Source organism: Phyllobates terribilis, unplaced genomic scaffold (genome assembly GCF_046119375.1).
Source record: "Phyllobates terribilis strain yellow unplaced genomic scaffold, ASM4611937v1 Scaffold_1__5_contigs__length_1240528914, whole genome shotgun sequence".
NCBI classification, from domain to species: Eukaryota; Metazoa; Chordata; class Amphibia; order Anura; family Dendrobatidae; genus Phyllobates; species Phyllobates terribilis.
In genome coordinates this window covers 965,480,851-965,505,842 of record NW_027362761.1, presented here as the reverse complement: position 1 = coordinate 965,505,842, position 24,992 = coordinate 965,480,851, and the positions used below count along the sequence as shown (strand labels likewise).

Below are 24,992 nucleotides of genomic sequence, written 5' to 3'. Positions count from 1 at the left end.
ACTTGTTACTCAAATCCTGGGAGCAGTGTAGGGCAGAAACCTCCTATGAACATTAAGGAACAAGATGTGAAATCACATAACTATGATTGCCCAAAAACAATTGGAATAAAACAGTCAAGAGTATACAGAGGAGAAGGGAGAAAAGAGAAAAGGATAAAAACAGAAGCACGAGGAGAAAAGTTGGGGAAGCAGTCGGGAGAGGTATTCATTGTGAGCCTTAAAGAATACAGGTTAAACTTTCCCCAAGAAGGGCCAGGTAGTCAGCCATGGAGCTAAAGTCCAGGCAGTAAAAACAGGTTTTGAAAAAACGATCATAACTGTTATTAATCGTAGAGGTAAGTTCCTCCATTAGCATTACCTTGTTTATTTTAGTAAACCAGAGGCTGCTTGTCGGAGCGTTATCTTTCATCCATAGCAGAGGCATGCACGCTCTTGCAGTCACAATTAAGTGTCTTAATATCAAATACTTGTAGGTTTTTAAAGGGATGTCACAGTGTTGGAGAAGGACGAGAGCCAGGTCCAGGTCTGAGCTAAAATCTGTGAATTTGCGCATAATTTGCGGAACCTTTTCCCCAAAAAGAGGAGAGGAGCCTGCAGAGCCAAAAAATATGTAGCAGATCGCTCTTTACTTCCCCACATCTCCAACACATGGAACTGGCTTTGGGAAATAAAGTGTAGGCGAGTTGGGACCCTTTACCACCAGAAAAGCAATTTATAACTTCCTCATGAAATCGGGAGCTTATAGGAGATATGTGCGTTAAAGCGAAGATATGCCTCCCCTGCTCCTTCAAAAGAGGGAGGCCCAAATCGCACTCCCATTGGGTTTTAAAATTAGTGTTAGGTTGGTCTGGGGGTTCGTTCAGCAAAGAACGAGAGGGATAATGTGTGTCTTAACGGTCCCATGTCCGAACACGCGATTTCAAAAGGCGTCTTATCGTTGTTATAAAAGGGTCTAGGAGGGAGAGAATGGAAAAAGTGGGATAGCTGACCAACTCTCCAGGTTCCCAGGAGAGAGGGAGCAGAGAGACCAAGAAGATGTTCCTTTTGAGGGCCAAATATGTCCAGCGCCAAAATGAGACCCTCTGAAATAGTCCCTATTTAGCCAGGTACTAAAGACTGTCTTCTAACCCCAGGGGAAAAAGCGTATTTCCCAAAATGGAGAACATAGAGGAAGAAGCGGTAAGATACGAGAGCAGACTGTGGGATGAGTACAGCAGGAAAGGGTAGCTCCAATAGTGGGTGGGGGGAAAGGGTTTAAGCGATTTAAATCAAGGTCAAATCTAGCCAAGGAGTAGCAGTCAAGAGGATATTTGTAAAGCTTTGCTCAGTCCCCACCCAAGCGTTTCCCTTACCATTCCTACACCAGTACAGGATTATAGAAAGGTGAACAGATGACCTTTTTTTGTTTGCTGTTGTAGCAATACATGTCTTGTATCTGACGATGCATGCTCCCCAAAAGCCTTGCTCTCACTATAAAGGGTGTGGCTTTTGTTTTTAACTTTTTGAAACCACACAAGGTAGGATGAGTTCCCACAAAATAAAAGTGTAAGATTTGGTTTTATAACAGGACTTATCAAACATATACTGACTCATCTTGAGAGATCCTATTGACACTTTCACCTGGCAGTATTTTGGTCTGCATTTCTAAACCAAAACCAGAAGTTGGTCCAAATATGAAAGATCTTTGCATTATAGAAAGACTACGGACTGACAATAACGCCATAGTGATCAGAATATAATGTCTTTTGGTTATGTATTTTATCCACATTGGGTTTTAGGAAAAAAAATCCTTTTTGGTTGCTTTATTGCAGTTAAGTTAACATCTGGATACAGAGTTTTAACTTGAATAATGATAAAATTCACCATAAAATAGTTTCCTTTGTGTTTTTAATATTTTTGATGTTTTTATTTGAGAATGCAGTGTCGTGTTTTGTTTTTTTGTTTTTTTTTTCATTTTGTTTTCCTTAGGCTTCTCTGTAGACTAAAATGTGCTGAAAGAATAAAATGCCTGTAAAACAAACGAAAATTTGTTTTTTTTTACAAGCTAAAGAATAGTACTGCAGAGATGTGTGAAAGAAGCCCTATTATTTTTTACATTTTTCATTATAACCTTCACGCAGGATAACCTTTACGTAACTGTTAATTATTTCATGTTAAAAATGTATGACCCTTAAAGAGGAGGCAGTATCTGGATATCCCCTGTCCTTTCCGTGGACTGATAGGACAATCTAATGGGTTCTCAAACTGCTGATCCTATTATGTTTTGGCTGAGTACTTCCATTGATTTAAGTGGATATCACCCTCTGGTTGCAGTGTGATCTGCCACTTTGGAGCAGATTAAATTACCCTCTAGAGGTGTTAAGATGTTAGATTGAGAAGGGGGGGGGGGGAACAGCTTGTATTTGACAGAGCAGCTGAGATAATGTCTGGTAAGTATGGGTGTTTGCGTTATATTGCTTTGTTCACCAAAGCTTCTCTAGAGTGGTGCTGAGAGAGTGCTGACATTAAAGGCAAACACTGTTGAAATGTGCTTGATAGTTTTGTTTTAAGTACTTGTATATTACCATAACACCACTCACCCTTCTATGATCAAGGACTCCTTTGACCTCGTTTCATGTATGTTTAATATAATAAATTTAATATGATCTGTTGCAAAAAATATTTAATATTCTACTTAGTGCATGTCATTAAAAATTTGAAAAATAAATTGTAACCATTAGGCTACGTTAACCTGACAGTCTAAAGAAAAACTGTCCAATATTTCACCAAGAAAAAAATAACTTTTCGTCCTTATTGTCATCCGTATGGCAGTTGTATTGCATTGTTTTTTATACATCAGCAGTTAATAAAACTTGCAATAACAAATACAGTATCCTACACTAAGATTTGTTCTTTATCCGTAAAAATCAGATATTATTATAACGACATTTATTCCATGGTGCTGTACACGAGAAAAGGGGTATACATAATAAAAAACAAGTACAGTAACCTTGAACAAAAAGAGTCACTGACTGGTATAGGAGGAGAGAGGATCCTGCCCATGAGGGCTCACAGTCTACAAGGAATGGGTGAGGATACAGTAGGTGAGGGTACAGCTGGTCGTGCAGCTGTATGGTGGAGCGAAGGTTACTGCAGGTTGTAGGCTTGTCGGAAGAGGTGGGTCTTCAGGTTCCTTTTGAAGGTTTCCACTTTAGGCGAGAGTCTGATGTGTTGGGGTAGAGCGTTCCAGAGTAGGGGGGATGCACGGGAGAAATCTTGTATATGATTGTGGGAAGTGGAGATAAGAGGGGAGTGGAGAAGGAGATCTTGTGAGGATCGGAGGTTGCGTGTAGGTAAATACAGGGAGAGTAGGTCACAGATGTATGGAGGAGACAGGTTGTGGATGGCTTTGTATGCCATGGTTAAGGTTTTGAACTGGGGTCTCTGGGCAATGTCGAGCCAGTGAAGAGATTGACAGAGAGGAGAGGCTGGGGAATAGCGGGGGGGACAGGTGGATTAGTTGGGCAGCAGAGTTTAGGATAGATTTGAGGGGTGCGAGAGTGTTAGCGGGGAGGCCACAGAGCAGGAGGTTGCAGTAGACGAGGCGGGAGATAAGTGCATGCGCTAGGGTTTTTGCAGATTCTTGATTAGTTGTTAATCCAATTTATTTTTTGATCTGCTCACCTAACTTGAATACACAAATGTCATCCAAAGTATGGAAGACACTAGTGCATGGTGCAATTTTTTTTTTTTCAAATGGACATTTGGTTCATGTAAAAAAAAAAAAAAAAAAAAAAAATCATCTAGACAGCCTAATTGAATAACATTAGTTCAAGTGTTGTGCACGTGAGGTCAGTTTTTTTTTATTTTTCTCATGGGTAGCATGTGGACCTGAAATATAGCCTTTTGAATGTACCCTGACATTAATAGTTTTTCACTATACTCAATTCAACTCCTGGTCAAATATATTGCTTTTCTTATTGCTGTTTCTCTGAATTAAAGGGATTATCTGGGACTTGGTCTTTTTTTGGCTATGGGGCTGAGAACTTACCAACTGGTAGCAAGCTAACTACCTGCCTTGTTCTGCCCTGCGTCAGTGTCTTCTGGCTCAGAGCGGTCAAGGACATCTATATGGAATATTTTACATATGACCAGTTTTGGGTCCTTTAAACCCTTAATGACCGAAAATACGACTTAAAACTGACCTGTGATATAAGAGACTAGCGTCCTCTGACAGGTCACAATCCAGCAGCTATCAGCTGTACACTATAGCTGACAACTTGTTGTATCAGCCCCAACAATGCTGACACCGAACATGGCCGTTTAACCCCTTAAATACTGCTGTCAATAGTGAGTACAGCATCTAACTAACTCATACTTGTCAAACTCTGGCCCGTGGGCCAAATCTGGTCCACAGGGTGGTTTTATTTTGCCCGTGACACCAGAACCACCAGCCCTATGTGGGGCCCATAATAATGTATGGAGGACTATGTGAGGCCATTATTCTGTATGGAGGACTATGTGGGGCCCATTATACTGTATGGAGGACTATGTGGGGCCCATTATACTGTATACTTGTTGGCCCGCAACTTTGTTTGTTTTTAATTTTCGCCCTTTGTGTGTTTTGAGTTTGACATCCCTAATCTAGATGGTTAACAGTGTGGGGACTATCTATTTAACCCCATCGGCACCCTGAGATCTTGATTATGTGGTCCTCATGTTGGGCATGGCTATTCATGGCCAAATAACGATCTTAGTCTTCAAGCTATAGTGGTCTGTTTGGAATTTATCAACATTTAGATGGTAAAAATCAATTTTTTCATTCTTGTTACTTTGCATTAATTCTTGAAAAGCACCTGTAGGGTTAATAAACTACCTGAAAGCAATTTTTAATACGTTGAGGGGCACTGTTTTTACCATGCTATCACTTTTTTGGGTTTCCAATATATAGGCCCTCCAAAGTAATTTCAAAACTAAACAGGTCCTTAAAGTAACTTTTGTAAATTTCCTTAACCCCTTTCTGACGTATATGGTAATAGCATGTCCTTGTGCCTTGGGCCTATTGGGCCAGGGACGTACTATTACTTCATACTGTGATCGCACCCGCACACAAGCGGTGGGGGGCGATCGGCGCCGGGTGTCAGCTGATTGTCACAGCTGACACCCTGTACTATATGTGCAAGGCGCGGTCCTGCACTGCTCCCTGCACATTAACCCCAGAAATGCTGCGATCGAATTCGATTGCAGCATTCCGATGGCAAGGCGAGGTAAGCCCCGATACTTACCTCCTCTCCGGCGTCCCGCGATGTCTGAGCCGGGTCCCGGTGGTTGTTATAGTGACCCAGATGTCGTCATGACAACATCCGGGTCACCAAACAGCAAGAAGTTACTTTGATAATGCGCAGTGCACGATCAAAGTAACTTCTCCCTGTGCAGCGCTGACAGCCTGTATAGCGCAGAGATGCTGCTGCATTCCTATGTTACACAGGCGATCAGACTGAAAAAAGTGAAAGTCCCATAGTGGCGCAAAGTATAAACGTTCCAAAAGTGTCAAAGTGGGGAAAAAAAAATAAAATTGTAAAAATATAAGAAGAAAAAAAAAAAAATGAAAAAAATAATCCAAAACAACAACAAAAAAAAATTGGAACCATAAATATTATGAAAAAAACAACAATAAAAGTTCACGTATAAAGTATTGCCGCGTCCGGAACTACCTGACCTATAAAACTGTCCCACTAATTAACCCCTCTAGTGAACACCGTAAAAAAACAAAACAAAAGAAACAAAGCAAAAAACAATGCTTTATCATCCCGCCAAAAAAAAAATGGAATAAAGCGCAATCAAAAAGACGAATGCAAATAAAAATGGTACCGCTGAAAAGGTCATCTTGTCCCGCAAAAAACAAGCCGCCATACAGCTCCATCAGCCGAAAAATAGTTAGAGCTCACAGAATAAAGCGACACAAAAAAATCTTTTTTTCTATAAAAGTTTATTGTGTAAAAGCGCCAAAACATAAAAAAAATAAATGTAGTATCGCTGTAAACTTACTGACCCGAAGAATGAAGCTGCTTTATCAATTTTACCACACATGGAACGGCATAAAAAACAAACAAAAAAAAAAAACAATTCCTGAATTGTTAGTTTTTGTTTATTCTGCCTCAAAAATCGGAATAGAAAGCAATCAAAAAATGATCGCCAATAAAAACCAATACCAATAAAAACATCAACTTGTCTCGCGAAAAACAAGCCATCGCATGACTGTCGGCTGAAGTATGGAAAAATTATAGCTCTCAAAATATGGCGATACAAAAACTAGTCTTTGCAAAAAAAAAGCGTCTTTTAGTGTGTGGCAGCTGTCAATCGTAAAAACCCGATATCAATCTGGTATCTCTGTAATTGCACTGACCCGAAGAATAAAGTCGTCTAATGACTAATGCCACACCAAAATGGTGTCACTTGTGTGGGATTTCCACTGTTTAGGCACATTAGGGGCTCCCCAAACACAACATGGCGTCTGCTAATTATTCAAGTCCATTTTACATTCAAAAAGTCCAACTTTGCCATGCGCCCAAACAGTGGTTTTCCCCCACATATGGGGTATTGGCGTGCTCAAGAGGAATTGCACAAAATAATTTGCGGTCTATTTTTGCCTGATACCTTTGCGAAAATAAAAAAAAATTGGTCTAAAGTAAAATTTTTGTGAAAGAAGTTAAATGTTAATTTTTTTTCTTCCACATTCCAAAAATTCCTGTGAAGCACCTGAAAGGTTAATAAACTTCTTGAATGGGATTTTTGAGCACCTTGAGGGGTGCAGTTTTTAGAATGGTGTCACTTTTGGGTATTTTTTTATCATAAAGGCCCCTAGTCACTTCAAATGTGAAGTGGTCCCCCAAAAAATGGTTTTGTAAATTTTGTTGGAAAAATGAGAAATCACTGGTCAACTTTTAACCCTTATAACTTCCTAACAAAAATAAAAAAATGTTGGTTCCAAAATTATGCTGATGTAAAGTAGACATGTGGGAAATGTTGTTTATTAACTATTTTGTGTGATATCTCTCTGATTAAAGGGCATGAAAATTAAAAATTTTGAAAATTCCGAAATTTTCACCAAATTTTCGAATTTATAACAAATAAACGCAAGAAATTTTACCACTATCATGAAGTACAATATGTCACTAAAAAACAATAAGGGGGATCTGTTGAAGCGTTCCAGAGTAATTACCTCATAAAGTGACAGTGGTCAGAATTGTAAAAATTGGCCCAGTCATTAATGTGCAAACCACCCTCGGGGGGTAAAGGGGTTAAAGAATGTTTTAAAATTAAACCTTCTAAAATGTTAACAAAATAAAACAACATTTTCCAAATGGTGCTGATGTAAAGCAGACATGAGGGAGATGTTATTTATTAATGTTTTTTTGTGTGGTATGACTATCTGGATTAAAGGGATAATCATTCCAAGTTTGAAAATTGCTGATTTTTTTTAAATTTGTCACATTTTTGATATTTTTATAAATAAACACACAACATATCAACCTAAATTTACCTTTATCATAAAGTGTAATCAGCCACGAAAAACCAATCTCAAAATCAATGGGATATGTTAAAGCATTCCAGAGATACTACATAAAGTGACACATGTCAGATTTCAAAAATTTGGCCTGGTTATTAAGGGGTTAATGAGTGCCTCTATAATGTCTATATACCCCAATATGATTTATCGAAAGGGGTTATCCATATGACACACACCCTTTTTAAGATTTGGGATAAAATAAGAATGAATATTAAGTATTTACTTTACAGGCGTTCCATGCCGAGCTTTACCTCCTGCTCCAGCCAGGTCATCCCAATATGGACACATGGGCACTAGAGCAAATCACTAATTGCAGCAGTGACTGACTGCAGTGGTTACATGTCTGTTTAATGACGTTATCACTAATGCACAATGAGACTGTTCGTTTTGCTGTATAGGAATTAACTGGTGTTATTTTGGTGCCACTTCTGTTTGGGGGATTTCTCTAAGGGTTGCATTAACTTGGGGCTTGCATTTCATTTTGAATGTATAACAAAAAGGTAGATGGCTTTCAGATAGAAGCAACCAATTTCCAAATCAACAAACATTGGTCAGTTTTGCAGCAGAGTAGACAATCAATGTTGCATCAAAGAGGGCAGCACGATGGCTCAGTGGTTAGCACTGCAACCTTGCAGCGCTGGGGTCCTGGGTTCAAATCCCACCAAGGATCTTCAAGGAGTTTTTATGTTCTCCCCTTGTTTGCCCGGGTTTCCCCCCGGTTCTCTGGTTTCCTTCCACACTCCAAAGACATAGTGATAGGGAACCTACATTGTGAGCCCCAATGGAGGCTGTGTAAGTAATGGCACTATAAAAGTGAGTAAAATTAAATAAAAGACAAATATTTAATGAGTCCCCAGTATCTTTTGCTACTTATTCCTATAAAATTGGGGTTCTTGCATGCTAATGTTTTTTTCGTTCTCATTTATACTTCTAGTGATATTGCTACTTGCTTAATACTAACAGTTTCTAGTAGTTGAGTAGCATAGTGATAATTTCTGGGATTTCTGACAAAAATATACAGAAGCCGGCAGCTTACAAATATTTTGCTCTAAAAGGGTTGACCTTTATCAGGCACTTAATGAGCACTGTGCACAGTAGCTGATACGAGTAAGGCTATGTGCCCACGATGCAGAAATGCTGCGGATTTTTCCTGAGCGTTTCTGCATCTCCCCTGGCAGAAAAAACACATGCGGATTGTACATGCGGATTGTACATGCATTTTTCCTGCCAGGGACATGCCGATGTGAAGCGATCTTCACATGCATTTCCGCATGCGGGTTGACAAGCGCTTTCCGAGCGATTTTAGCATCACTTGGAAAGTGCTTGTCAACTTGGTCACACTACATAAATCCATGCCGTTTGCATGGATTTATATAGTGTGACCCGAGAGAATGTAAAAAAATATAAAATAAATCTATACTTGCCTTCCGATGGCCCGCGGAGTCTTGCTTTGCTCGGTGCTGACTGCCGGCAGATCGCGATACACTGAAGGACCTGCCGACGTCAGCGTTGCGTGACCCATCACATGACTATGACGTCAGCGCAGGTCCTTCAGTCCATCGCGATTTGCCGGCAAGGGAGGAGGAGCGCACCGGGGGCCGTCAGAAGGTAAGTATCATATTTATTTTTTCTTTTCTTTTATTCTTTTTTTTTTTTCTTACAGTTTCTATGGTACCCGGGGCCGGAGGAGAGTCTCCTGTCCTCTAGACCTGGGTACCATCCGCACATTGGAACGCATCGAATGCACATCTACATATGCAGTGATGCGTAATCCATGCGTTCTAATGCAAGTCAATGGCGACTAAAATGCAGCACTTACGCAAAATAATTGGTAGTGCTGCGTTTTTTTCCGCAATGATAATCCGCAGCGGAAATTTCCGCAGCATGTGCATAGCACATGCGGATTATCATTGGGGAACATGGCAGGCCTTCTACCATGCGTTTTTAAGCGTTTCTGCAGCGTTTTTTGCCGCTGCGGAAACGCTTAAAAAAACGCATCGTGGGCACATAGCCTGAAACCATAGACACATTTGTAGACAGCACTGTGTGTTTTTGTCCCTCATCAATAGAGTGCTGAGTATTGGTTGGCTGAAAGAGCTGCCTTAGAAGCAGCTAAGGGGGTTACCAGCTCTCATCAAAGAGATGGAGTTATTTTGAATGTATTGCTCCTTGGGAAAAAATCTGCAAAGTGGTTCATAGCAGCTGTTTTAAGGTATCTCATTAAGCCAAATAGTACTCTGTTCAGTACTGATAAGGGGGAGATGCCCAAAACCAGTGTTATTATGGGTCTCTGTCTTAAATGAGCGCTCCCACCAACCCTGTTTGAACAAATGTAGTAATAGCATTGTGTGTTGTGTAAGGGTATGTCCCCACGATCAGGCTATAGCAGCGCTTTGGACGCAGCGTATTTTTGCTTTGTCTGATCACGCAGGTAAATACACATATGTTCTTTGAACACATGAGGAGTTACCGCACCCAATACATTCTATTGGGGAAATTTCTGCTGCAGAGACTATGGTCTCCGCAACAGAAACTGACATGCTGTGGCTCGTAAAACAGCACTGCTGGTGAGTTTACGCGGCATCAAATAGAAGCACAGTGTGCATGGGATTTCTGTAAATCCATCAACTGTGCTTCTAATGTAGAACGCAGGTTTTTGGATTCAGCGCAGGTGAGCTGCGTCCAAAACACTGCTATTACGGATCGCGGGCACGCTGCCTTAAAGAAGCACTCGTGTTTTTTTTTTCTATCACGCTCTGCACTACTCTCTTATATATAGTGGACTTATTTCCTTGTAGTTCAGACTCCCGTTTTATTCCTTTTTGCCTCAGTGCCCCTTTTTAATACCTAGAACTCACCATGCAATTCATTCCTCTGCTATAAATCCCATGTTGCAGGAGTACAGTATCACATGATAAGCTAGAGCAAGACACATCTCTCTCTGCTGGGATAACCATGTAATTATCCTTCCCTCTGTATTCTCCTAAATAAGCTAATAATTGACAAATCAGGAGGCTAATCTGTCATCTTGCATTTACAGGAGTGTCTAATAATTGTCAGGGATACTTGTTTCTGTCTTCCCCCTGAGCAGAAAGTGTGTGGTACATTTCATGCAATTTCCCCATATAGGAACTAATATTGAATGGGATCTCGAGCCATGGCGACTTGATGGATAAATGCTCTGTAGAAAGATCGATCTTGTGCAAGCCCAGATAGGTCCACCAGGGTTTTCTCTGCCATTATCTTGATAGTATCAAGCCATCGGGTTGCTGATCTTCCTCTTCGCCTTGTTCCTTCTGTTCTTCTGACCATGATGTCCTTCTCCAGTGATTGCTCTCTTCGTATGATGTGTCCAAAGTAGGCAAGTCATAGCTTGGCGATCCTTGCTTCGAGTGACATGTCTGGCTTGGTTTGTTCCAAAATTGATTTGTTTGTTCTTCTTGACATCCATGGTATTGAAAACCTATTTCTTCAGCTCCACATTTTAAGGTGTCTATTCTTCTTCTGTTTTATTACTTTATCGTCCAGGTTTCACATCTGTATATTACCACATAAAAGATCAAACTATGTATGAGCCGTGCCTTCGTCCCCATTGAAATGTTCCTTGATTTTTAGACCTTGTCCAGTGAATTCATTGTTGATTTTTCCATAGCTATTTTCCTATAGACTTTTCGTTTTGTCGCTTCATCTTGAGTTATCGTTGATCCGAGTAGGCTGAAGTCCTTTACAACTTCCAGTTCTTTGCCTTCCATCTCAAATGTGTCCCAGTCTTACCTGACAGTAGTCAATATCTTTGCTGTCTTTGTATTCAGTAGTACTTTCTTGTTCGAACTTTCCATCTTGACGCTTCGTAATAAGTCCTTCATTCCATCTACGCTTGTTGCTATCAGTGTTGTAGCGTTTGCATATTTAAGATTGTTGATTTGTCCAGCAATTTTCTTTCCGTCTTTTATTGGCAATCCAGCCTTCCTGAAAATAGCTTCTGCAAATGAATTGAACAGAAATGGTGACAGGATACAGCCTTGTCTGACTCTTTGCTCTACTTTGAACCATGACTGGTCCCCCTATTCTGTTCAGACTGTTGCTTCTTGGTTGATGTAAAGAGTCCTAATGAGGCTGATAAGATGGTTCGGCACACACCCATATCCTTTATGGTATTCCAAAGTTTCTGGTGATCAACACAAAGACTTTGCTGTCGTCGATGAAGGAAAAATAGTTCTCCTTGTTGTATTCTTTGGCCTTTTCCATTTATACATCTAATGTTAGCAATCACATCTTCTGTTCTTCTGACTTATCTGCATCCTGCTATTTTCCTCTGGCAGCTCTTTGTCAAAGCAAGGCTGCAATCGGCTTTGTACAATCTTCAGTAGTATTTTGCAGACGAGAGATATGCGCGCAATAGTCTGATAGTTTCCACACTCTGTAGCATCTCCCTTCTTTGGAATGGGAATAAACACTGATCTTATCCAGTCCTTGGGCTATTTACCTGTTATCCATATCTGTTGACATAGGCGTGTGATGACATCATCTGCTGCTTCAGAAGACTCTATTAGCTCTTGGAGCAGCCAGGCACTTGGTAGTTTTATAGAAAATTTATCGCAGAAATTACTTTCACGATGTTTGGCTCTCGATTATTTCCAGTCTGTTATGCGCTTCTAAGAGGGACCCAAAAGACTCCAAAACCAGCAAAGGCGCAGCCACAGATGCACTTGGCGCAAGCTGCCCAGCTAGGCGAGCCCTTGAGGGCCAGGAATACTCTTCCATTTAATGGAAGGGAGACTTAAGGCAGAGCCATTCCCAGGCCCACTGTCGCCGGGCAGCTGGCATCTGGTGACGTGGCTCGTGCTTAGTCTAGGAACAGGTGAGTACCTCTGCGGTAACCCCAGAGAGCGTAACCAAAAGGAAAATGAGAAAAACTGTAATAGCAAAACCTAATACTAACACCACAAACCACCAAGCACGTGGAAACTGCAATAAACAGCAAAAGACTGAGCAGGGAGAAGTATTATATAGCCAGCCTAATAATCAGGTGTTGACTACCTCCCAATCATCCCCAGACAGCGACTTCCTGCTAGATTCAACCACAGGCTGGGCAAAATCCCACCATTGCTCATTGCCAAACAAAGCAGCGTCGTGCCTTGCTTGGCAACCAGGGAAGATGGCGTCCCATCTAACTTGGGCAGAGACGTCGGTGAGGGACACAGCGTGCCATGTCCTCGCACATCCCACAACACCGGAACTAGACGCTACACCAGATTGGGACAGATTTGCTGCACGTGTGGTAACTCCGCCTCCCGAGTCAGGACAAAGGTGGCGCTTGTGACCGGAAAGGCGCCGTACCAGACCACCTCCGTTACCAGATGGGAGCACGGAACCATCATTGGTAATAGTCTGTTTCTTCCCGTATCACTGAGTCGTTCTTGTAGAGATGCTCTGTGTGCACTTTCCATTTTTCCTTGATCTGTTATTGCTCAATTGGTTTGTTCCCATTGGCATCTAGAACATGCCCCCTCTTGGTTGAAACTTTCAACTTATCTTTGAACTTCAGGTATGCCTTACTGCTCTTGCCCCTCAGATGTTTTATTTCTGTGTGTACATATCTTTTGATACCGTTTTTTGTCTGTTCGAATGGCTCTTTAGTCTTTTACTGATGTTACCTTTTGCTTTTGCCATTCATCTTTCTTCAATGATCTTTAGGGTCTCTTCTTTTAACCATGGCTGTGGAGGTCTCTTCTGCCTTTTGTTTGTTTTACTGGCTTCTTCAGGAATAATAGTCTTTTATGTGTTTCCATAATACCTCAGGCTTTCTTTCATCCGTGTCCAGTGATGTAAATTGGTTGTGTAGACCATTCCAAAAATCTTCACGTATGTTGGTCAAATGAAACTTGGAAACAGTTTGTTGTCTAGTCTGTTTGCGCAGCTTGACTTTTTTTTTCCATCTTTGGTGAATACGTATGTAGTCAATCAAATTATTATAGGCCCCATTCAGTGATGTCCATGTGTAGAGTCTCCGTTTGTGATTTAGGAAGGTGTTCATGATGAACAGTTGATTTGTCATAAAAAATTCAATAAATCCTCCTCCAGCCTTGTTCACAAAGTCCAAAGTTTCCAACAACTGTTTTGTTTGCCATGGTCCACTTTGGCATTCAAGTCTCATGATAATGAGTAAGTCTTGTTTTTGCATCTTGTCGATTTTCCTCTTGAACTTGATCATAGAATATTTCAATGTCCTCCTCCTCGGTATCGGTTATTTGTTATTAAAGTTGTATAACCGTGACATAGATTGGCCAGCACTGTCCTGAAGTTTCAATCTTCAGCTGAGAATAAAAGCAACACCATTTCTTCTTTGGTTATCGTTGCCGGAAAAGTAAACCCAATGTTCGTTTGACTGGAAATGTCCAGATTGATTCCATCTTCATTCACTAATTCCAAGTAAGTAAAGTCCTGTTCTGTCCATTTAGACTTTGATGTGGAGTTTGCCTTGGTTCATGATTCGTGCATTCCAAGTTTCGAACTTTATCGCTGCAGTTTTTGATCTTCCCCTTTCGACCAAGCAATGTCAGTACCAAGACGTCCTTGCAGTCTTGATCCTCGTGCATTATGAGCATTGATCATACTCAGGTCAACCATCAGCTTCTCCCCGGTAGCTTGTTGACTGCCTTCCAACCTAGAGGTGCATTTTCCAGCACTATATTGAATTCCTTTAGTTGTACTCTCCACCAAGTTTTTTTGGTATAATACGGAAGTAGATTACTGCGCGGAAGAAAGGTCTGGCAATGTGGCACCCATGAAGGAGCCACACTGAATCAGCATTGTATGTTGTCAACACAAACCGCCTCTTGGCGCAACGACCTGCTGGCGCTGGGCAGTATGCTTAGTGTAGCACCACAGTTGAAGCCTTGCCACTAAATTATTAACTTTTCTTGCTGTGCCACACCCACTTGTTGAGTGAGATGCACTTAATAAATGTGGTCCAAAGCATGTGTGCTGTAAAATATGGTAAGACATGCAAATATAAAATAGGAGAGGGAAATAGATTTATTCACCAATATAAATATGTAGATCAATCTAGTGTTGAATATGCCGGTGTAATGTCACGTCCACCATTTCCCATTATTAAAGGAGTGTATTATTTCTTACACATACATGAATCTATTTCTGCCTTGCTATATATACACAAGTGATCTATAAGTGTTTCTGCAGGGCCCTTAAAGTAGAAACCCAGGATAAGGTACTGCAGGAAATGTTTGTCAATTAGGCACCATCTAGAATATTGACATAGCTGAATCTGATCTGCAGTTCTTCCTTTCTTAAGTGTTGAAATGTGCTTTACAATTACATGGTTGCATTAATGGTATGACTGAGGCTTTTATAGTTTTTCACCCTGTGCCTCTGGGACATTAATAACCAAGGCTATTACATGCTTTGTATATTACATTGATATGTGATTTGTTCCAAAAGGCATTTGGTGCTTGATAGAATATTGAAATAATCATGAGTGACGCTTAACACTGGTATTGTATGAACCATCTTCATCTGTGGCTTTTCTTATTTTCTTCTAAGTACATGTATATATTTTATAAAGATAATATGCTAAAGGTAGTATAAAACCTAAAGTGAAAGCTGGAGCTACCCGTAAACCTTTTTTTTTCCAAGACTCAACGAGGTTGTCCATCCAAATATAAATTGTTTTGATTAGTTTCAACCTGAAAGTACCAGAGGTTGCACTTCGGCTTTGGTCCACATGCAGGAGAGCATTTTCTCCTTCCCCTGTGTTTGCACATGACCAGTGATACATATGAAAGGGGACTGTAAATCTGCCAATCTGCCTCAGTTCAGTGGCTAACGTTCTCTCTTCTATACTTTACGCCCATCATTTGGACATCCATATGCTACGGACCATGTTTTCCAAAATGTCTACAGTTGTACTAACACAAGCTGTAAAGCTGTTGAGTTGGGGCCAGGGGAACCATAGTCCGTCCTGAAGTTGCAGTTGAGAGCAAAGGTGAAAGTGGAGCTGCAGGGAGCGGAATTGGAGCATTCATAAACAATGTCTATTTGTAGGTTCTATGATCTTAAGTGTAAAACACGTCCAAACCACATCTGCATGCAACGTTCCTGCATATTTACTCTCTGGAAAATTTTGTTGTATATTAGACGTTAAAACTACAGTAATAGTTTTCGGATTGTGCTAAAGGGAACCTGTCAGGACGATTTTACTATTGGTATGGCTGTATAGATCCTAGTACAACTATGAAAAATGATAATTGTTTTGTGGTAATCTGATTTGCCAGGTCGGAGAAATCAAGCTTGTAACTTGCATGTAAATTGGCCTGGCAGAATATAGGGGTACATCGAAACACCTTTAAATGTACTTTCAGACAAATTTACATGTGCCTTCAAAGCATGATTTCTCAGAACTAACAAATTTGGATTAATACTAATTTGGTATAATTTTTATTGTTCTGTGATTATACAGGCATACCTCTAGTTTCATCACTAAAACCATCTTGACAGGTTTCCTTTGAGTTTGCTTCCAAAGATATTGGCATTTGTTCATTTTGTAAAAAAAAAAAAGTCACAACAAAATTAAGTGCAGCCATCTTATTATACTCTTAAAATGTAATTTTAAAAGTTACAAGCCAAATGCCAGCTGCACTGGTTTAAAAACAAAATAACAAGCAAAAATAAAACCAGAAATGGAAAACCCCTGAAGAAGCCACAGCTGGTGGTGTAACATGTAACAGAAGGGGTTTTGTCCCTCTTTTCTTCATACCTGGAGAATCCTTGGTTTGTTTGTACTGTATTGGTTATACGTTTGCATTCCCTTACTGATATTACTTTGCTTTGGGTATACTTGTTTGCTGTTTTTTTTCTATCTTAAGTATACATCTTTAGGAGGTCACAGGTTTTGTATTATTGCATATGCGTTGGGGGAGGGAAGGGTGCCAATGGCAGGGAACTTATCAAAGTGCAGATCCATCAGTATCACTGGAGTTCATGTACTCTCTTTAATTCTTTCTAAATGTTTGGTTCTATATGTTTTTAATTAAGCTTATTTGTTTTGCATTTATTTAGTACTTTGTGTAGTGTATTCCTTTTACTTATGCCCTTATAACACATCCTCTTTTCACTTGTTTGGTTCTGTTCTTGAGACATGGAAACATTGACAATTTGCTTTTCAGTGTTCTTTTTCTGTGATGAATAGAATAAGAAGCACTATTGGTTTGAAACAACTGTTTTAATCTGTTTTACATGTTTTTATTTTTTAGGAGTGGCAGAACTCTATTCAGAAGAACGCTGGACTTGCTTTCATTGAGTTGGTTAATGAGGGAAGGTAATGTCATTCTATTCTATTTGGTAGTAACCAGTATGTGTGCATTGGCAGAGTTTGTGACTCGTCATTTGAAGTCACTGTTGTGTGTTCACTTTTTTTTTTTATCTGGTCTCCTCCTTCGTTGGATTTATGTGAATTGTCTAAACAGTCATAAACCAGTCCAATGTAGTAGAGCTTTAAAAACACTCACATTTATTATGTCACATTGGTTAAATCTGGGAAATGTAAAGGAGGAATGCATAAAAAAAGAACATAACCAATCTCTCAGAACGATCAGTAGAGCAAACAAGACAAAGATCAGTCCATCAGTCAAAGATGATAGTCCATCCCGTGTATGGAGACCCCAAGACAGAGTGATAGCGAATTAAAAAAAAACAGAATTCAGCATTCAGGGAGCTCTACAGCTTTATTCATACCAAATGAAAATCCACATGGAGGCTGTGTGTAGTCTAGCTGACCTGTCTCGGACTGCATCAGACCTTATGGCTTACAGCCTAAGCCATGAGTAAGGACTGATGCAGTCCGGATCATGTTGTCTAGACTCTTCATACAGGATTCATGTGGATTATAATGCGGTTTGCATAAAGTTGAAGGTTATTATAAAGAGATCCGTGATAGCTGTTTTTGTTTTTTTTTGTTTTTAAAGTGGCACATTCTCACCCAAAAAATGAACCAAATATCAGCAAATCAGCCTTTCTTCTTATTTCATCAGTGTGCAATAAATGAAGTGTAATTCCAATTATACAACATTTGGCACTCACACTACAAATGTAGTTGTCACTGGGAGATGTGGGTGATCCTGTGAAATTTAAGAATTATTCTGTACTGTTCCGTTCTCTTTCCCAGCAACAATTTTACTATTCTATGATGATGCAGTGTAATTGGAGTTACACTTTAAAGAAAAAGGCTCCTTAAAGGGGTTGTAAAGTTCAAAATGATGTCTGCAGTCACGCTATGTGACTGCAGACTTAAGAATTCCCCCAGCGTACGCACTGTGCGGTGTTGGGATTCACTGGTTTCAGATCTGAGACCGGAGGATATGAATGAGTTATACATTCTCTTAGCCAGTGGGCGTGGCCTTTCGCCATATAAGTGTATGGGGCAATGCCACACCCACTGGCCTGGAATATGTTAGCACTGTAGCCTTGCAGCGCTGGGGTCCTGGGTTCAGATCCCACCAAGGACAACATCTACAAGGAGTTTGTATGTTTGCTTGGGCTTCCTCTGGGTTCTCCGGTTTCCTCCCACTGTCACGCCAGGTGTGGGAAAGACTTAGTGTATCACAGAGGGAAGTGGAGACCTCCTAGTCTGGTTTAGTGTCACCCTGTCTCAACTACCAACCCTATACTGTCTATTCAGCAATTGCCGCACGCGTGCCTCACCCGGTCTTTCCCTGGTGTATGGCTAATGCTAGGAATGGGAGGAGATGAGCTCTAGTTGATCTCCACTAAACTATATAGACAACAAGGGTAGACAAACTGGGAGAATGCTTAGCTTTAGACGACTCCAGACAAATGCAAACTCGGCCTCAAGCTCCAGAGAGGACGAAGTACTGCTCTCGCCAAGTCTTCACAAGTAGAAATGAATATAGCTGGCATCTCCCTCTCAGACACACCAGGTGTATATATATACCCATGCCAGGGAGCTAATTACCAGAGAGAGGTAGCCACTAGGTCCTAGAGACAGCCCTGCATCTAAGACGATATCTGTAATGCCAAACGTAGAGATCTCCTGCAACCAACTGCATGGCGACTGTTTGTCACATTTGATACACCCGTGACACCCACACTCCAAAGACATACTGATAGGGAACCTAGATTGTAAACCCCAATGGGGACAGTGCCGATAATGTCTGTAAAGCGCTGTGGAATTATTGACGCTATATAAGTGAGTAAAATAAAAATAAATATCCTCTTGTCCCGGGTCCAAAACCAGCGAATCCCCGCAGCTGAAGTCTGCAGGCATACAGTGTGACTGCTGACTTATCAATTTAGACCAGACAACCCCTTTAAGGAGGCCGCTAGTGCATGAGATCATCTAACCGCTCTGTTTTTTTGACAGAACTGAAAAGGTATTGTCATTTCAAACAGGACCATGTGGTGAATAGTTATATTTATCTGGCGCTGCATCGTATAGTACCAGTATAACTCAGCCGTTGAGACTTGCTGAGGATAGTTCAAGTTTCCACTTTTTGACAGATGGTTTCCTGTTTAAAATAAAGATTAAAAAAAAATACTAGAGAATTTTCCCATTCAGTCCCATCTATTGGCCAGAACTAAGGCCTCAGCAGTAAAGTGATCAAAGAATGGAATGAAGGGAGCAACCTTTACTAGATCCACAGTTGTAAGAATGGGCGAATATGCCCGTGTTTGCGTGGGTTTCCTCCCACACTGCAAAGACATACTGATAGGGAACCTAGATTGTGAGCTCCAATGGGGACAGTGCCGATAATGTCTGTAAAGCGCTTTGGAATTAATGGTGCTATATCAGTGAGTAAAATAAATGAATAAATATGCCTCTGCGTACAGCTTTAAAAACAGCCCTGCAGTTTGCAGATTCTTTTTTATTTATTTATTTTTATAAATGTTGAACAACCCCTTTAAAATGTAATAGTACTTTTATAAGTGCAATAACAGGTTTTTGGTTCTTTAGACAGTGAAAGATTAAATGTGACTGTGTATCCATTAATGTTCTCCCTTCTTATGGAGCTTAACCTCTTGGCTTGTAAAACAAATTGTAATTCTTACCTTCTTACTGGTTCCTGCAGCTCGGTAACAGACATGTTCTATACGTCTTGATCCCAGAGGTCAGGAAACAGTAACTAGAGTGTTCAGTTACACTGCCTTGGCTGGTTCTGTTGTTGTTTCCTATTATGCGGGGGTTGCCTTTTTTGACCTTATTTATGGACTGAGTGCTTTAGATTTAACCTCTGATTAATGTTTCATTAGTATAGATAATGTGAAGCATGTTCATACAAAGAAGTACTGTTATCAATTGTTAAAGTGTCTATAATTAATAAGTCATATTGCACGACTTGTTAATGGGTTGATTGTGACTTGTAGGATTGCTGCTTCCAATAGGTGGCGCTATAGAGTTCAAGTTCTCTTTTTCTCTGAAGAGGCAAATTGCATATATAATTAATAACATATTCATGGTTATTCAAAGCTATTCCTTTTGATGTATATAAGTTGGGAAATAATCCTGAGGTATACCCCCAAAAGATGCATCTAATGCATACAACTGTTTGCCATAGACTTGCCATTGGTGGACTATCAACATTGTAAATTATTCTGTACCCTTAAGCTAACATGTTTTGTGTGTTTTTTTTTTTTTTGTAGTACAGAAAGGCACATGATGCTACACTGATCTATACTGAGTATACTTATAATTCTCAACTGGTGCATATTAAATGTTAAATGAGACAAAATAACTCACACCTGAGGATGCTAGTAAGGGTAAATCGCCACCCATAAAGACTCATAGAAGAAAAAAAGTGATCAAGATCACCCAAAAGAATGTTTCTCAATATAAAAGACAAATTTTATTGTATGAATATAAAATGCAAAATGCAATACACATGCTTGACAAAAATGGTGCAAATATATAACTATAAAAAAATCCATCGTAATTTGGACCGACGGGGTCCGTTCTGTGAGAATCACAACAGCTCAGTGGCCATGTGCACTGTCATTAAGTGACCCACCTAGCCATACTAGAGTCCAAGTTAATGTACAAGTATTTAAAGATGTCCAGGAAAATAATACTGGTCTATAGTAAACAGTTCATTGAATAGTCACCAAATGGTTAAGCATCAAACTATCCACAAGAGATAGATGTATGGACAATTAATTCATACTTGGACATAGGACCATATGGTGTGGAAGCTCACAGAGGGGCCACACATCCACCCCAACGCACGTTTCGGCGCTGCCTTCTTCAGGGAGCGATCTATACTGCAAAAAAAAAAAAAGTATTTCAGGTGTAATAGTGGGTGTTGAAAAGAAGATATTGGCATTCGAAGGGTCTGCGGGGGTCTGTATACAGATCCTGTATATGTATTTTGAGCATTTCACAGGATGTAAACTGCTTATATAATATATAGTCTGAGTAACATTGTCAACTCTTAAATGGGTTTAAAACTCATCAGTGTCCTACTCCTTATCCCAAAACACTGTATTCTCAACCATATTTATACTCTGCTTCACTTGTAGCATTGCAATAGCTGAGATGTCCATGGTTACGACGACCACTAGCAACTAGCGGTCACTGAGTGGTCGTAACCATGGATACCTAAGCTATAGCAATGCCCTGCACATGGGGTACCATGGGGAACTATGTTACATTTCTAATTGGAAGTATTTGCTAATTTTAGTAATAATAATAGGATAAATATCTTTTAACGTTGTCCAAAAAGGCCTGTTCATCGTGCGTGTAATTTTTTAGGCAAGCAAAAAAATTCTAGTTCATCTGTGGAAAATTGTACTATGTAAATGGTGATTGTTCACCAGGTCAACGATTTGACCTTGGAAAAAGTAAGAGTGGAAAGTAAAATCCTAAATGGCTATGGCTTCCAGTGATTGGCTGATCTAGCTTTGGGGCAATTGTTCCTTAGCAGTTGGATCGTTACAATAAGTACATATGTTATTATTGCAAATGCTACTGCTTGTATAAAGCTGTAAAATTGATTCCGAAACATTTAATCGCTAATTAGATCACATTTTCTTTGTACCGTGTCAAAGGAAATGTCTGTAGAATACTTTAGGAATTCATGTAATCGATATAAACTGCATAACTTAAGGGATTTGACCAGACCAACAGCTCAGACCTGTCTGTGTGAACACAGTGCACGATTTTCGATGTTACGATTGCTATTCCACAATTTCATTCAAGATTCCCGTCCTGCATAAAGATTTTTGTCTGACACAATTAGCTGGTCGTGAGTTACGATGACATCGTTCATCCTTTAAATATATATCTGCGTGTGTAAACTAACCATAATGGTGTCCACAGACCACAAAATTAGGATGGCATCAAGTTGCCTTTAAAAAAAAAAAAATGCCCTATCAAAAATTTCATTGGCACATGTCACAATGTGCACACACCATACAAAATGGAAATTTCCCAATTCCACAAAGTATTAAACTCCATTTTTTACACATCTTGCTCTCTATCTACTGTACACCAAAGAATAGGAAAATCTTGTGCCCTGCTACAATATGCCCATGTGCACCTGTACGAGAGCAGACAGAATTGACAACTTGTTTAGGGCTGAACCATAATGTGCTCCTATTTATTAACATATCTTGGAGAATTAGTTTAATCTTTGTGATAAATGCATTGATTTCAGCGATACTAAGAAATCTGAAAAAAAATGTACATGTGTCCCTATAAATTGCCAACAAACTGGAAAGAGTGGCTTTATTTGGCTGCAATGAAGAAGGCCATGAAGTCTCAAAAATAAAAGAAAAAAATGTGGTCTTATGAAATAAACTCATTCCAAAACACAAATTATTCTTAGTTTTGAAAGGCATAATATTGTTCCTAAATCCTGCAAAATTAGCATTAATGGGTAACTTGTAGAAGACTCTCTTAGGGATTTAGATTTTTCTTAGACTGCCTAAAGAATTACTCCAAAGTACTATGCTAATTGTACTTGAATGAATCAGATCTAGTACGTAGCAAGAAACCGATGCAGTCAGTGATGCCAGTGCATGCTTTCTTTGGTGTCACTCAATGAGAGCTGAAGGATTGGTGACCTTATTTATACCTTGCACCAGCCCTATAGGCGGATTAAACTTTAATATAGAAATTAAATATACCTTATGCTAAAATTGGATTGTTTCTGAACAATTAGTCTCTTTCATCATGTCTATGTGGACATTTCCTGTCTTAACCCTCCGTCAGGGGCAACTGATCTGACAAGCGCAGCTCACTTGGTTTCATTTCTCTATTTTCAGTGGTTTGTCTGGTTAGTGTTACTTTTCTGGTTAGTAAACATTTTTTTTCCACCTGATTATGTGTATTCTCATTTATTACATTCCTATTAAGGTAACTGATCACTTTTAGAGCATTGAAATTTTAAAAAAAGGAAAATATAGCCAATTTTCTAGCCTGTGCCGGACAGGCGCAATGCCCCTAAACTCGTTATGAAACATATTGCCCCTGACAGAGGGTTAACTTAATATGAAAGAGTTAAGATAATTTGTGTTTTAGAACTATAATTAAAATCTGTATGTTCTAGAAAGTTATGTTCAAATGTACTGTACATTTTCAGTTTACTAATACACATTACTTGTTGTATATGCTACAGATTGCTGAGCCAAACAATGAAAGATCACTTGGTGAGGGTAGCAAATGAAGCTGAATTTATCCTGAGCAGGCAGCGCGCCGAGGAAATACATAGACATGCGGAGTTTGAGGTAAGTCTGGCACCAGATACAGGGGTTGTCTCAATTGGCAAGTTATCTCCTATCTCCAGGATAGGTAAAAACTTGATGATCATTCACTGGTCCCAAGACCAGGGCGTTGAAGCACCCTGTTAGAATGGAGTGATTGCTGCGCATTATAGCTCCATTCATTGTCTTTGTACAGGAATCTCAGGAATCAGCAAATTCTCATCTTTCCTGTGGATGCAACTGCATTAATTCCTTGCAGATGTCCTTTGGATAGGTGATAACTTGCTAAATTGGAACAACCCCCTCTAAAACTGTAGTGCTTGTTTCATTTGTATCTGTTCCTATTCCTCATTGTACATTTTTAATCATGTACGCTAGCACTACACTAGCAAGATGGAGCTTTTGAACAGATTTTTAGTAGGATTAATTTGTTAGTTGAACCTCAGTATAGGATGTAATAATAAAAGCTGCTATAAGTATGGATTAATGAGCTTTTTTTTACTGCCTCATTCTCACCCAGCCAACATTAATGGTATGCCATTGCTTGGTTCTGTTATTTTCCTTTACGGTCATGCCTCTTGGCCATGTTAGTTGCATATTTATATGTGCAGTTTTGACCTTTATAAAAATGTGTCAACATACTAACTACTTTCTACCTGAAAATACCTATAAAAAATGTATGTGTATATATATATATATATATATATATGTTTGTGTGTGTGATAGATATATATTATACTGTACATACAGTACACACACACACACTATGTGTGTATGTGTGTGTGAGAGAAACTGAAAGGCTGAGGACTTTGAAAGATTTATAACTAATGAATATTGTGGAGAAATCTGAAAATACTTAGAAGAAAAAAGAGGTGATATGTCTTTGCAGTCAGTAATTTGACACTTAATTTGCCACTTTGTGACCACAGTCCCTATGGAGGGCACAGTTCTTAACGTAGAAGATCAAGTAGGTCATTATTGAGAGGACATGTATAAGGTGAAATGCACACAAGTTGATCCGTAAGCTCAGAGATGAGGGTAAGAAGGAATATGTCAAAGGTTAGTAAGAGAGGAGATCAATGGAAATTTTATTAACTATTTCTAATTATAGTTGCCCCATATAGAACCTAAGGAAATCTTCTAGCAGTATCTTAAGACTATGAATTACTAAATTTGGACTTTAATGGTGGAAATGAATTGTTGAGGGCTATTTTAAAGAGGATAAAAATAACAGGTATTAGATTTTGGAGAAAGACACACAGTAGCTACACTGTGTGTGGAATTATTAGGCAAGTTGTATTTTAGAGGATTATTTTTATTATTGGTCAACAACTATGTTCTCAATCAACCCAAAAGACTTTTTTTTTTAGATTTGGCTATCTTAGGAGGATATCTGTTTATGCAGGTAAGTATTACTGTGCAGAATTATTAGGCAACTTAATAAAAAACAAATATAATCCCATCTCGCTTGTTTATTTTCACCAGGTAAACCAATATCAGTGCACAAAATTTTGAAATAAACATTTCTGACATGCAAAAAAAATTAGTGATCAATATAGCCACCTTTCTTTATGATGACACTCAACAGCCTTCCATCCATAGATTGTCAGTTGTTTGATCTGTTTTCGATTAACATTGCGTGCAGCAGCCACCACAGCCTCCCAGACACTGTTCCGAGAGGTGTACTGTTTTCCCTTCCTGTAGATCTCAC

At 39.6% G+C, this 24,992-nt stretch overlaps 1 protein-coding gene across 3 annotated transcripts in view; it reads left to right on the top strand.

Annotated features, from left to right (window-relative positions):
- Window positions 1-24,992, top strand: part of LRBA (LPS responsive beige-like anchor protein) — a 646,348-nt gene that overhangs the window by 162,057 nt on the left and 459,299 nt on the right. For all 3 annotated transcript variants that reach the window (XM_073642521.1, XM_073642520.1, XM_073642519.1), the window contains exons 34-35: window positions 16,822-16,886; window positions 23,197-23,305. In XM_073642521.1, coding sequence (XP_073498622.1) covers window positions 16,822-16,886; window positions 23,197-23,305 — 174 coding nt within the window. The remainder of the gene's footprint in view (window positions 1-16,821; window positions 16,887-23,196; window positions 23,306-24,992) is intronic.